This window comes from Carassius auratus, chromosome 45 (genome assembly GCF_003368295.1).
Source record: "Carassius auratus strain Wakin chromosome 45, ASM336829v1, whole genome shotgun sequence".
NCBI lineage: Eukaryota > Metazoa > Chordata > Actinopteri > Cypriniformes > Cyprinidae > Carassius > Carassius auratus.
In genome coordinates, this window is record NC_039287.1 from 5,509,461 (window position 1) to 5,522,618 (window position 13,158).

At 36.5% G+C, this 13,158-nt stretch overlaps 1 protein-coding gene across 2 annotated transcripts; it reads right to left on the bottom strand.

Moving 5' to 3' along the window:
• Window positions 1-1,337: 1,337 nt before the first annotated feature.
• LOC113063025 (leucine-rich repeat transmembrane protein FLRT2-like) lies at window positions 1,338-9,990 on the bottom strand. 2 transcript variants are annotated; one of them, XM_026233155.1, is made up of 2 exons: window positions 9,539-9,990; window positions 1,338-7,139 (listed from the first exon to the last, which is right to left on the bottom strand). In XM_026233155.1, the coding sequence occupies exon 2, from the start codon at window positions 6,851-6,853 to the stop codon at window positions 4,784-4,786; it is 2,070 nt and encodes a 689-aa protein (XP_026088940.1). In that variant the 5' UTR covers window positions 6,854-7,139; window positions 9,539-9,990; the 3' UTR covers window positions 1,338-4,783. The 2 variants fall into 2 exon arrangements, with proteins under 2 accessions (XP_026088940.1, XP_026088939.1); XM_026233154.1 differs by having other exon boundaries at window positions 9,511-9,990.
• Window positions 9,991-13,158: the final 3,168 nt, after the last annotated feature.

Genomic DNA, 13,158 nt, shown 5'->3' on the forward strand with positions numbered 1-13,158 from the left:
GTTCAAGTTTTCAATGTGCTTCTGATTACAGATAGCCTGGGATTACACACGATTTCTATTTCAAAGACAACCATTTCCAAGGGAGCATAGTTTGCTATTTGGGTTAAAATAATTTTTTGAATGAAATTCGAATGGTATGACTATTAGAGATTAGACTGTACAGAAATTGAAATCTAATACACCTTATATTCATAGTCACGCAATGCTGATGTTGTTAACATTAATAATTTGAGAATAACATATAACAATAATAATAATTTGCATGGTTTGATGTGATATGAGCTAATCGGTCATTAGATTAAATCACAATTGGTAGCGCAATTTATTGTAATGATTTTTTCCTCAGTTGGTCAGAACAAATGTGGCAGACTTGTTACTAGTTCCGATGACAGTACACGGTGAAAATTCTTATTTGGGTCATAAATTCCAAGACATAGGCTAGAATCTGTGATTACTTAATAGATGATTAACACCGGTGCAGTGACGACAGCCACACACATTCCTCAAAAAATAGATTCAAAACTTACTGACTGCAGCTACCAAAGATACCATAAAATAAATTAAAATAAAATAAAAATGAAAATAAATGCATGTGCTTCCAGACCACACTAAATTGTCCAATGCAACTAGAATAATTAATCAACATAAATATCGGCACACTAGCCAACAGTGTAGGACAATGTGTTAATAAATGGATCACACATCTTGGTAAACAAGAAAAGATTTGCCTATAATGGACAAGATCACCGGTCAGTTCTGATGGCTCCTTTATTTATTTATTTTTGTTTTTTTAAAGATCGGTTTCTCTATTTACAACTTGTGCAAAAACATTTAAAGGTTCCAAAGACTTTACATTGTAAATTCATTTCAAGGCACATACATGGGACAACAACAACAGTTTAGTACTGAAAAAAAAAAAAAAAAAAAAAAACTAATATATATATATATTATATATATATATATATATATATATATATATATATATATATATATATATATATATATATATATATAATAAAATGCAATGCATGTAGCAATCAAAAGTTACTTTGGTTCCCAATGGATTCTACTTGCAGCTTACAGACCAATTAAATCACCACATCTTTAAAATGAGAAAATTGTAAAATAACTCCTCATCTTAAGTGTGAAGAAAAAGTCCCAAAATGCTATGACACATGAAACTTTGTGGTTGTTGTTAAGCCTTTCATGGCTTTCAGGTTGCCGTTAGAATGAACCGCCACTCAGTAACCAATTCATTCAAACATCAGCTAGATTTAGTTTTATCCTAATGTAAAACCATTACGTCAACCGACGTGCTGAAGTCTGTATTAAATACGTTTTTGTTTTTATAATGAAAATAATACATGCCAAATTGCAGAGTTGAGAAAATCTTTCAAAACGTAACATAAAATATATTTCTATAAAAAAAAATTTAAAAACAGAAAAGTGGAAGAGTGAAAGGAACACACAAAGATCAAAGATTAGCCACAGTTGTGGTAGTGCTTTGTTCATAATGACCTAAGAGTCATTTAGAGTAATTATTCCATACCAAATCAATGTGCTTTTTCAAGAGACAGATTGACCGTTGGGTAAGATTACAGACGCAATGCATTGCACCCAGTCCTTTTTGAGTAATACATCAATTTAACTACAGGGCCACTAATGTGATTTTCAGCTTATCCATAGGAAATAAAGAACAATGCAAGTCACAAAAGTGAGGCAATGAATCATTCGGAATCATAACATGCCATTCTTGTCTGGAGGATAGACCTTGGCTTGTTAGCAATGTCATCTATTGATGTCTGTAAGGATGCTGTTTGCAAATGCCTTTCAAAATGTGAGCTTTCCATTCAGTCATGCCTTTAAAATGTGTGACTCTCACTGTAATCCACAGATCTCTGTATAAATGATGTCAAATCCTTCACGTGAACCACATTAAGACATACTGCTGGGTTACAGTAAGGCAATAGATAAAACTGTTTAGAATGAAACATTTCTGGGTTTGGTAACGGCCCAGAAAAAACCCTCCACGCTAGCTCTGAGGACTTGGTGGAGGAAATGATGGACTGAATAGTTGCAAAAATAAATTCATCTGCTTAACCTGCCATACTTTTCTCTCTGTGAAAATATGTCAGAGAGGTTCGGTACAGATTTATCTCACAAACGGGTTAACTTTGCAGCGATACATTTGGGTCTGCATCACCGCAACTGCCTCCTGTCGGGGGAACCTGAGCCTGACAACTGCACCGGACAACTTGTGTGGAGGAAGTTTGTTAGAAAGAGTTACGGGTGGCCACAGGATTTGAAATCAATTGTTAATGATGTACACATCAGTTAAAAGCCTTTAGATTTAGCCACAGGATGTTCCAGATTTTAAGGAATTGTCGGGATGGGGAGGTCAGATAAGCCTACTGGGATGCTAAGGAGAAATACTTTCATGACCACAGAAGTGCAGTAGCCCTTTTTTTAGAGAGAGAGAGCATTTTGTTTGTGCCACTGAGACTAACCTTGTGGGTTGTTGGTAATTAACCTGTGCAAGCACCAAATGTTAGTCACATAAATCAAACATCTGTTAGATTTATAGTAATTCCAAAAGCAATTGGGATGTAAACAAGTATCCAACGATGTAGTCTGAACCTTAATGCCAAGTTGGAGAATGATTAAGGGTTAATTCCAATAATTAAAACCACCACCCAAGACTACAAACCCATCTCAACCCAGAAACCTCCTGCCAAGCGAAAATAACCTCTGCATTTTTTTTTTCCCTTTCTTGGACCAGGAATTATGCAGTGGGAGTTTAAACTCAGCCCACAAACTAAAATCTTGTCAAAGCAAGTAAAGTCTGTGAGTAACAGCACATGATAAATACTTCTCCACAGCAAGCCTGAATTCCAAACTCGGCTCTCTGTCCCGGAAATCTGGCACCGTTAAAAAAAAAAAAAAATGTCCTAATTGCACTCATGCAGGGATCTGAAAGTCTTTCAAAGACAGAATGTGGCATGTGCCAGTTCTTCCCTGTGAAAAGAGGGCTTTTGTTTAAACAGCCATTCATCATCCCACCTGATGTGATGCATGATTAAAAAGGGTTTTGGTCAGTAATGGAAAAGCTAGACAATGATGTGGATGTCACATGTAGAATGTTCCTGATCACATTCATGTGGGAGCACAGAAATAGATTGAGAGGCAATGTAATATTATCTGTGTAATACCTTGGCCTAATTTGTAAATCATAAAATATGTAAAAAAAAAAAGGGCAATTTAAGGCACCGGAGATTCATTTTGCTGTATACACATACATTGTGTATCATACAGGTGTTTCGTCCACACGGATCTGCCGTTTTGGGAGAGTGAAACTGATGTTTTTTTTTTTTTAAACCGGGTCCCAGAATGGATAAATCTGAAAACGGCGCCTTTGCGTTTTCGTCTGGACAGCGAATCTGTATATTTTCCGAAACGATGACATCGTCAGCCCATCGTCAGACACCGCTACGTCACGTAACAGAAACAAAATCTTGAATAAACACTGAACGATTGTCTTTTCATGAACTAACGTTAACACCGATTAATAAATGTATTGTTCCATGTTCGTTTGTATACCGCACGCAAGGTTTATGCACATAGTCCAAGTCTTCTTCTCTGTGGCAGAATTACAGCGCCACATGCTGGTCTGGCATGCATACTACATCATTTTGTGTAAATGCAGATATTTCTTGAGACGAGGAAAACATGATTGGATAGGTAAAGCTCTGGCATGTGGACATAGCCTAAGTATATAAAAGACAAATACAGACTTACAATTGAAGTTTTTCATTGTCTTCTTATGTTTGATAATTTATAATTAAAGAAATATGAAGGAGATTAAAGAGCTCCCTCAGGATATTAATAATTTACCAGAGGGTTTTAGCTATTATAATACCCCATTTAATGTTTAGACTGCTAATTACTTGACAATAAGGCTCTTGCACAAAAGCTATTCTCATAAAATTCATAATTTTAACATGCTAGAGTCTCTGTGGTCTATTTGAGCTTCAATCCTCTGAATATTGAGACAAGCTGCCCCCTGGTGGGCAAAATGATACATAGATAATCACTGGAAAATGCTTGCACAGGAACCCTTCTAACCATTTCCCCTTTTGATTCACTGACGTACTGTAGGCTGCTGCTTGTGAGGACTGCAGAATGTAGACGAGTGGTCCCTTTTCCCTTCAAATGTACTTTCCACAAAAGCTCATTTCCTGAATGAGTGCTCATGCTCTCTGCTGCATTAAGAAAGTGCACTTCAACCCCCCCAGCCAAAAAAAAAAAAAAAAAAAAGAAAGAAAAACTTGGCTCCTTTTTTCTACTGCAGCTTAATCAGTGGTGTTTTGGTTTCCTGACCACTGTGTTATCTTAACTACTGTTGTGTGAAGGGGTAGTTGTATTTCAGCGCAAAAGGGCATATTTTGGTTGTGTGGTTAGCAACGTTTTCAAGATCTTAAAGTGGTTGAGAGGCAAAACCTGGGGACTGCATTTGCAGCAGGTAGCCAACGTGCATTGATAATAGAAAACATCAACAGCGTCCTTGAGCGAAACCACATTGAGCCTCACATATTACAAAACCATTTCATATTTACTAAGAATAGAAAATATAGCAGAATTCCACATACTTGTCCACAGTATAAATTGCCATGTTAACTGCACCTGGAAATATATTTATATGTATGTATATATGTATATGTGTATTGTACAGTATATTGAACTACATTTTCTTTGAAGAAATGGTTGTAGCATCCGTCAAAAAGCATCATGTGTGGCAGAAGTCCACACTGGGAACATTACTGCTCTTGCAGTAAGCTATGCTGTTGTTACTAAGGTGACAGTCTCTGAGGCCAATCCCTCCATTAGGTGTGTAGATGGGCTGAATTTTGAATTCCCCTTTTAAAAGCTGCTCATTGTTTAGTGAAACAATCTGAAAGCTCGTTTCAGTCATTTCCAGGATGGAGTTATCCTTTTTGGTGCCGGCCTCACAGTAGTCATCTTTTCTCCTGCCACGATTGTATTTCCATTTGGATGATGACGACCTGCTTTTCTTGTGCATGTGCCAGCAAAACAAGCTTAGGAGTGTCACTAAGACCACCAACACAGCCCCACCTATCACTCCAGCCAATAGGAGCGTGGAGGTGTTGTCTTGCTGGGCAGCCTGCTCAGATTCAGAGTATGTGGATGTGGATTTGGTCTTAGCCTCAGAACAGATAGTATCCTCGCCTGGTCTGTACGTGTTAAGAGTATCCAGAACATACACACAGATGCGGTAAATAGACCTGGGTTCTAAATTTGACAGGCTAAGCCTCCGCTGGTATCCCGGGACTGTTCTTTCTCGAGTGATGTCACTCATCAAACTCTGCCCCATCTTGACCCAAGTCACTTTGTAAGCCATCACAGTGAAGTAAGAATCCCAGCTCACATCAATGAAGGTGGAATTAACTACATGAAAGGAGATTTTTAAGGGGTCTTCGTAAGGAGGCAGGGGACCGAGTGGGAAATGTGGAACTGGGGGTGTGGGTTTGGCAGAGGTGGGGTAAACAGCAGTAGGTGAAATGGTAGGGAAGTGGGTGGTTCTGGAGGTGGTGAGGGTTGTGGTTCTGCGGGGTGGCAATGTAGATGGATATGAATGGGTTGGCCAGGGATGCAGCACTGTGCCCTCTGGGCAGTCGATGGCATCTAAGGTGAGTTCTCTAATTACCATGCCACGCACTCTTTCTGGACTCTGGCACATGAAGCCCCGGACATTTATGACAGATGGCAGAGACCTGAGCCATGCAATGACCCACTTAATACTGCAATCACAACGCCAGAGGTTGTTTCTTGTATTAAGGTACCTCAGGTTTCTCAAGCCATCAAAGACACCCGGTGGAAGAAACTGAAGATGGTTAGTAGAGATATCTAACTTCTCCAGTTTACTAAGCTCATTGAAGGCTGTCATTTTAATGGTATCCATCTGGTTTTCTTGCAGGTTGAGCTTGGTCAGGGATGCGCCGGGGAGCATCGGTGGTGGAGTAGTGAGGGAGTTTCTGGCCAGGGAGAGTTCTTTAAGGTTGACCAGGTCCTGGAAGGTTCCAGGAGCGATGGCATCATCCTCAAGCAAGTTCCCATCCAGCAGAAGTCGCTGCAGGGTGGTGACATTCTGGAAGGCATCCTCGTCAATGTCGGCAATGCGATTCTCATCCAAACGCAGCTCCTTGAGATCTGCCGGTAATCCGATAGGAATGCTGCTCAGGTGGTTTTTGGTAAGGAAAAGAAGCTTGAGGCTGACAGCCTCCCTGAAAGCCCCCTCCTCTACCCCAACGGTTGAGATGGAGTTGTCATCCAGATGGAGTTCCTCCAGCATGGGTAGCTGGGCAAGTGCTGCCCTGGATATAGTCTGGATGTTGTTTTCCTGTAGGTGCAGGACTCGAACATTCTTGGGAAGATTGAGGGGGAATTCATCCAGCTGATTTCCATATAGGTAAACAGTTTCTACAGAGGCAACATTGTGTAGCTCCAATGGAAAGCCGGCATTGTTGATCTGATTGTTGTGGAGGAAGAGGGTTTTATATCCCTCTTGCACCCCCAGAGGCACAGACGTCAGGCTCCTCTCATTGCAGTAAACAAATGTTCTATCACAGCGGCACTCCTTGGGACAAGAGGAGACGGGGCTGAACTGCACATGCAAGCTCAACAACACTGTCAACCAAAAGCGAAAAAATGAAGTACAATCGTTATTCCAAAATCCGGCTTGAAACTCCATAGTGAAAAATAGAGGGAGGGAAAGGAAATTGCAAGACAAAATCAGTAGTTGGAACAAATCAAGTCCTCTAAAAGATTGTTTTAACATGCAGTTTGCAGATAAACCAGGAATTTGAGTAATCTCTTGATCATTTCTAGCCCTTGTCTGGAGAGGTGGTCTCGTTAGAGTGCATGGGTTCTCTCACTCAAGCCATCCATGCTGAGGAATCAGATATTTGCAAGTCTCCTCTCGCTCACTGCAGGGCCCAAGCAGGGTGTGACTGAAAGAGTGCTGAAGCACTGAGCCACACCGTCCACCTCCCAGCCTGCTGTCAAGTGCTGATGGGCCTCAGCCCAAGCTGTTTCCAGAATATGTGACATTTGGGTCCAGAGACCTGTTCCAAAAGAAGGAGAAATTAGAATACCAAAGTGTGGGTTCACACACACACACACAAAATAATAATAAATACAAATTTAGTAGGCCAATAAATGTTATATATTTTTTTCGTTTGTTTTGTTCTTCCACTGACTTCATAACACACACAAATAAAATACAAGCATTCAGAAAACAAATGCCTTAAAATGATTAAATCAAAAGCGCATGACTGAAATCTAAAACAAGTTTGAATTTATTTAAAATTTCAGTAATGAATAAATGAACAAATAAGTTACCAAATTATAATTAGTTTTTATGAAATGTTATATTTTATGTTAACTATATGGCCCAAACAGCCCTTCACTATGCATCATAGAATATGCATGTCCTATACACAATTCAAAGTGATGAACGCTGTCTGTTAAATTAAATCGGATTGGGGTATAATTTAGCCCCTCTACCTTCAATATATATATATATATATATATATATATATATATATATATATATACATATATATACATATATATACATATATATATACATATATATATATATATATATATACATATATATATATATATATATACATATATATATATATATATATATATATATATATATACATATATACATATATATATATATATATATATATACATATATATATATATATATATATATATATATATATATATATATATATATATATATATATATAGGTTTTGTGCTTGCTCAAGTTCTCAGAATCATACTCAGAACTGTTCTGAATCTACTGTTCTGACTTGTATTGTAATTCAATTTATGTAATCTCAATGAGATGACATAAATAAATAAATGTGCACCATTTTTCATCTAAATAAACTTTCACATAATTGTGCAAGGCAGCTATGCCCTTCAATCAACATTGGAGGAAAGCTTTTTTTTTTTTACCTAGTGGAGCGAAAAAATGTTTTTGTATGACAGTTAACATTTTGTGAATTCAAAACTTTTCAGTCAGTCCTGTTTGTATTTTTGTGCTTTCATTGTCACTGTAAAAAAGCACACTCTTTGGCATCTTGAGCCTTGAGCAAACACCTCTGGCATTGGATTTTTGCTTTTGTGGCTTTGTTAATAGAGTTAAGACAATCAATGACTGGCAAGAGAATGCTTGTCTTTCCTAAACAGATGTTATTTAAATATAATATATATATATATATATATATATATATATATATATATAGCCTGTTAAAAAGCTGTTAAGATTTGACAAAACTATATTTGAAACCACATTAAATTGCATATTCATGAATAAAGAGAGGTTTATAGCAAACTATTCATCATCACGCATAAAGGTTCTTCATTGAACCATTAAAACCAATTAAAAATATGTGTAGCCTAAACTGTAAAATGTTATTTATTTATTTATTCAAAACAAAAATCTTGTTTTAAAGTTGAGTTACAACATAGTTACTGGAGGGAAAAAAGGCATAAAATACATTACTAGACTGCATTATATTTATCGGAAACATTTATTTATGTATATATGTATTTATTTATTTAATGTAAATATTATTGCTATGCTAACCATATGTGTGCAATAAGGTATTTTATATTACTAATGTATATTGCCTCAATCTTGTAATGTGTAAGTAGTTTCATCTTCTTACTCTTTATTTGTATTATTTATTTTGTTCTTGCATTTGTGTGTGTGTTGGCGGGTATGGCTCATACTGTATTCTGTCTGTATTCCTTGTTGGCAATCTTTCATGAAAAGGCCAGTTTTGCTGAACGTTGGTTTCTTCATGGTTTTCCATTTTACCACCTTTTATTTTTACATATCTATATATCTATATATATATATATATATATATATTACGAAAATTGTCTGACAACCACAGCTAAATGTAACTATAGATTTTAAACCGTGTCTTAAACAAAACGCATGTTCGCAGTCAAAACAAAATGCGCAAAGACAAAACAAGACAGAAAGTTTGTATCGTATAGGAGATATTTGGAGGCGGATAAGGTGAACTTGAGAGAGCAGCGAGCTGATGGTGTGAATGAATAATCACTATACTCAGAGAGCGTAAGTAAAAGAAAAACGATGCTATGATACGCATTGGTGTTTGACCAGATAAACCGCTTTGGTTATCCACTATTTACCCTGCATATGCTTTTTGAGATTATGAAATGCTGACAATTAAGCCTTAGTCTAACATACGATCGCAGCAGTTTGTGGAAAAGTCAAAGCACATAGTTACAGCAGAATAGTTTCGGACGAAATGCCTGGATACTCTGTAACTTGCAAGTACCCTTTCGTGCCCCTTTAAAATGTTCCTGTATTTAGACAGGTAAACTAACATCGTCCAGCAGAATAAATGCAGTTATCTCCAATAAAAGCAGCCTACCTTATCAAACATGATTTTATCCGTATACCTGAAGTACACTGAACATCTGTCCCTCTCTTCTTGTTCTTCATGCGCGCGGTGGAATAGATGGGATGTACAGATCCAACGCCATTCCCATAACATGCTGTTCTACCGAATCGGTTCCTAGCTCCTCTCCGCCCTCGGCTCCCCAGGACAGCATACTGACTCCCGTTTGGAGAGATCGGTGTCCGCGCTCACTACTTAACACCAAAGCAACTCCCTCCGTTTCTTTCTTCGTGGTTGAGCCCTCGTTTAAACTTCTAATTCACACCAAATTCACATTCGCAGAATCCACTTTTCAAGGAGTCCGCGAAAAAAAAAGAAGAAGCCCCAAATATATCCACGTGGCCGCGTATTATATCTTCATACTTCGTGCAAGAGAAACACAAGAGTTCTCCGACTGATCTCCGAGAGATGTCTACAGAGGAAAACTGCTCTGGTAATGATCTGTTCACTGCTCTCTCTCTCTCTCTCTCTCTCTCTCTCTCTCTCTCTCTCTCTCTCTCTCTCGGTCCTCCCACACTGTCCTGAGGAAAGACATTACAGGCTGGGGTGGAATGACACTTAAATTTTAACTTCCTCATCCCTGTTTAAGAATAAAAGCTCACTTCTGTGGGCAAAATATGTTCATTGACAATATCATTAAGTGAAATTATGTCACAACACTATTCACCATAGCCTTGTCTTCGCCATAGCATAGCTTAGTTATAAACGTATTTATATATAAAAATATATGTATATATAATCTTATTGATATATTATTATAATTACAAGTATTATATATGTATATATATATATATATATATATATATATATATATATATATATATATATATATATATATATATTGTGTGCAAATAAACTTGTGAAAATTGTGAAAAGGGGAAAATTCTGAATTTTGAGATTTAAGTAAAAATTGAAGTTGTTTCTCAATGAAAATTAAAACATATAGGATTAATGGAAGAAGCAGCAATGTCCAATACACAAATGAATTGAGTTGGAGATTTTGAATGAATTCAAAAGTCCTTATTCCCACACACACACCTAGATTAATAAATGTTATCCTGCCATAATTCACACAGTAATAATCATTTTATCCAGATGTTCTCCATGGTCTCGAGGTGGCTGAGGGGAATATCACTTTCTCTTTCTGCCTGTGATTGATAGCCAAAGACAGCTGTCTTGCTACCCAGTTAGTCATTGACTGGACAGAAAGTGTGTTTGTATGAAAGCACCTTCTACGGTAGGTGCCTTCAGACAGTCTTCCAATAACGTCATGTCTAATAATATACAACAAATTCAAGTCAGCTTTAGAGATTTCCAAGCAAATATCCAGAGACTGCAATGCTTAATTCTCAGTTATGAGTTGAAATAAAGGAAAATGCATTAGTTAATTGATTTACTCATTTCAACCGTTCCTTCAGGCGCCACTTTTACCACAGACCTTAGCAAGCAATAACCAATCAATATTAATATAAATGTGTATGTATACTGTATACTTATGTGCCTTGTTGCCTTCCTATTTAGGCCTGTCAGCGAAGGCAGTGGTTTTCAGGCACAGCTTCCCTATCCCTCTCCAAAAGCTCTAGGCAGCATAATGTTCATTAACTATTCACTCATTGGCATGAAAGACGCACAGAATGTGCCGATAGTGCACTTTCACTGACTATACATTTTAATCAGGGTCAGATTACTGTAAATGTGACATGATATTTAAATAGAACCCGACAAACAGTGAAGGGACAGCTTGATGTCGGCCTATATCCAGTCAGAGGAGAAACTCCACACAATTATAAGGACCCGGATGATTTGGCAATCAATTTGCAATCATTAGATTAAATGACAAGGAAGGGCAGAGAATTATAATCGTTGAACATTGAGAAATGAGAGTGTCTCCCTCCTGATTGAAAATAAATTGATCCTAGGATCCGAGTTCCATCGTATCGTGTTGCGAAGAGCCCTTTTAGTGACTTTCCAGATGTCTTTTTTAGTTATTTTTATCTTCTTAGTGTCAGTGATTGACTGCTTTGTCCTTTTCATTCCTCAAATTTTCCTTTCAACATAAATCCTTCTGCCATACAGACAATTAATTATATACTGAACCCAAAAATAAAAAGTAAAATAATAGGCCAATGAGTAATGTGTCCAGGCAATCAGCCCCTAAAAAGTCCCATAATGCAAAAAAAAAAAAAAAAAAACATTCAAACAAAACCATTTTTCTAACACTCGTCATTTTTTTTTTTTTTTATGTTGTTAAAAACATTGACAGTCAATCAGACAGACGACATAATCATAATAAAAGTTATTGTGTGTGGGTGTGGACAATAATATAGTTAATAGCAGAATTTGTGTTCACAATATTCTGCTTTCTTGTTCTGTATATTGTAAATCAGTATGAGACACAGTGCTACATTACCAGAATGGATAGCAATACTCACACAGCACAAGGTTTTCTGAAGTATTCAGTCATGCCTTTCTGTTTCAATTTACAGCTCCTTTTATGCAAGTGTAGGAATTTCTTTTATTTTTACATTGCTTTTAATGAACCAAATGGCCCTTCAGCAGCCAGCCACTCAAATAAACAAATGCAGATCTATTGCACACAGGACTTTTATTAGTCTGAAGTGTTCAAAGGGCTGCTATGAAAACTCATGCACAATTTATATTCCCCAGTACACTGTGAAAATTGCACAGATCATTTTTCTCTTAAGACCACCTACAGTACATCATACTATAATATGGTTACATTTGAACTGATTATTTTAGACTTTTTCTACCTCTACTGCAGTGTGTCAGTATTCAGGACTTTTAAATGCTAAATACTTGATAATAAATGAATAAACAAATGAATTAAATGCTCACAATGTAAATTTTAAGCTGAAATTGAATTGCCACATCGTGTCGTCTTTTTTGTGCATGTCTCAGAAATCCAAAATCGTTAAGAGTTAAAGTGATTTTTTTTTTTTTTTTTTGGTATGAATCGGTTGAGTAAATGATTCAGCGACTCACATTCCTTCAATTGCGGGTAATTTTTTTTTTTATTCTTTTTGATTCTTAAATTATTCAAAAGAATTGACTCACTGAGTTGAATTGAAATTCCAACTAACCACGTGCATTTATTTTACATACAATGACATAATTCACATAAAAGTCGTAGTATAAAACTTTTTTTTTTTTTGAGTTATGCGAGGCATGGTTGCAAGAACTAAAATGCACAATAGTTAAAATATAAATGGTTCCTCATTTGAATACAGATAATTATATATTTAAACTGATATTCCATTGCATTAAATTGTATGAAAAACAAAATGAAAAAAAAAAAAAAACATGAAAAGTATGCTATTTAAAAAAAATATAGATTAATAGTACTTCTAAATAAATATTGTATAAAACGATTATGATTTGTAGACTCATTAAGACTTGTTCCTCAACTTTAACTTAGTTTTCACAATGACCTGCAGTTTTTCTATTAATATTGAATCTGTATACAGTAGCTGAGAGCAACAACACTGTGTGGTCTACAGCATCTCTTTTTCTAAATGTACCATTCTACAGTCTTACATAAATATTTTTTGACTCATATCACATCTGATAAAAAGGTTCCAGAGATCTGACTGGAAATAGGTT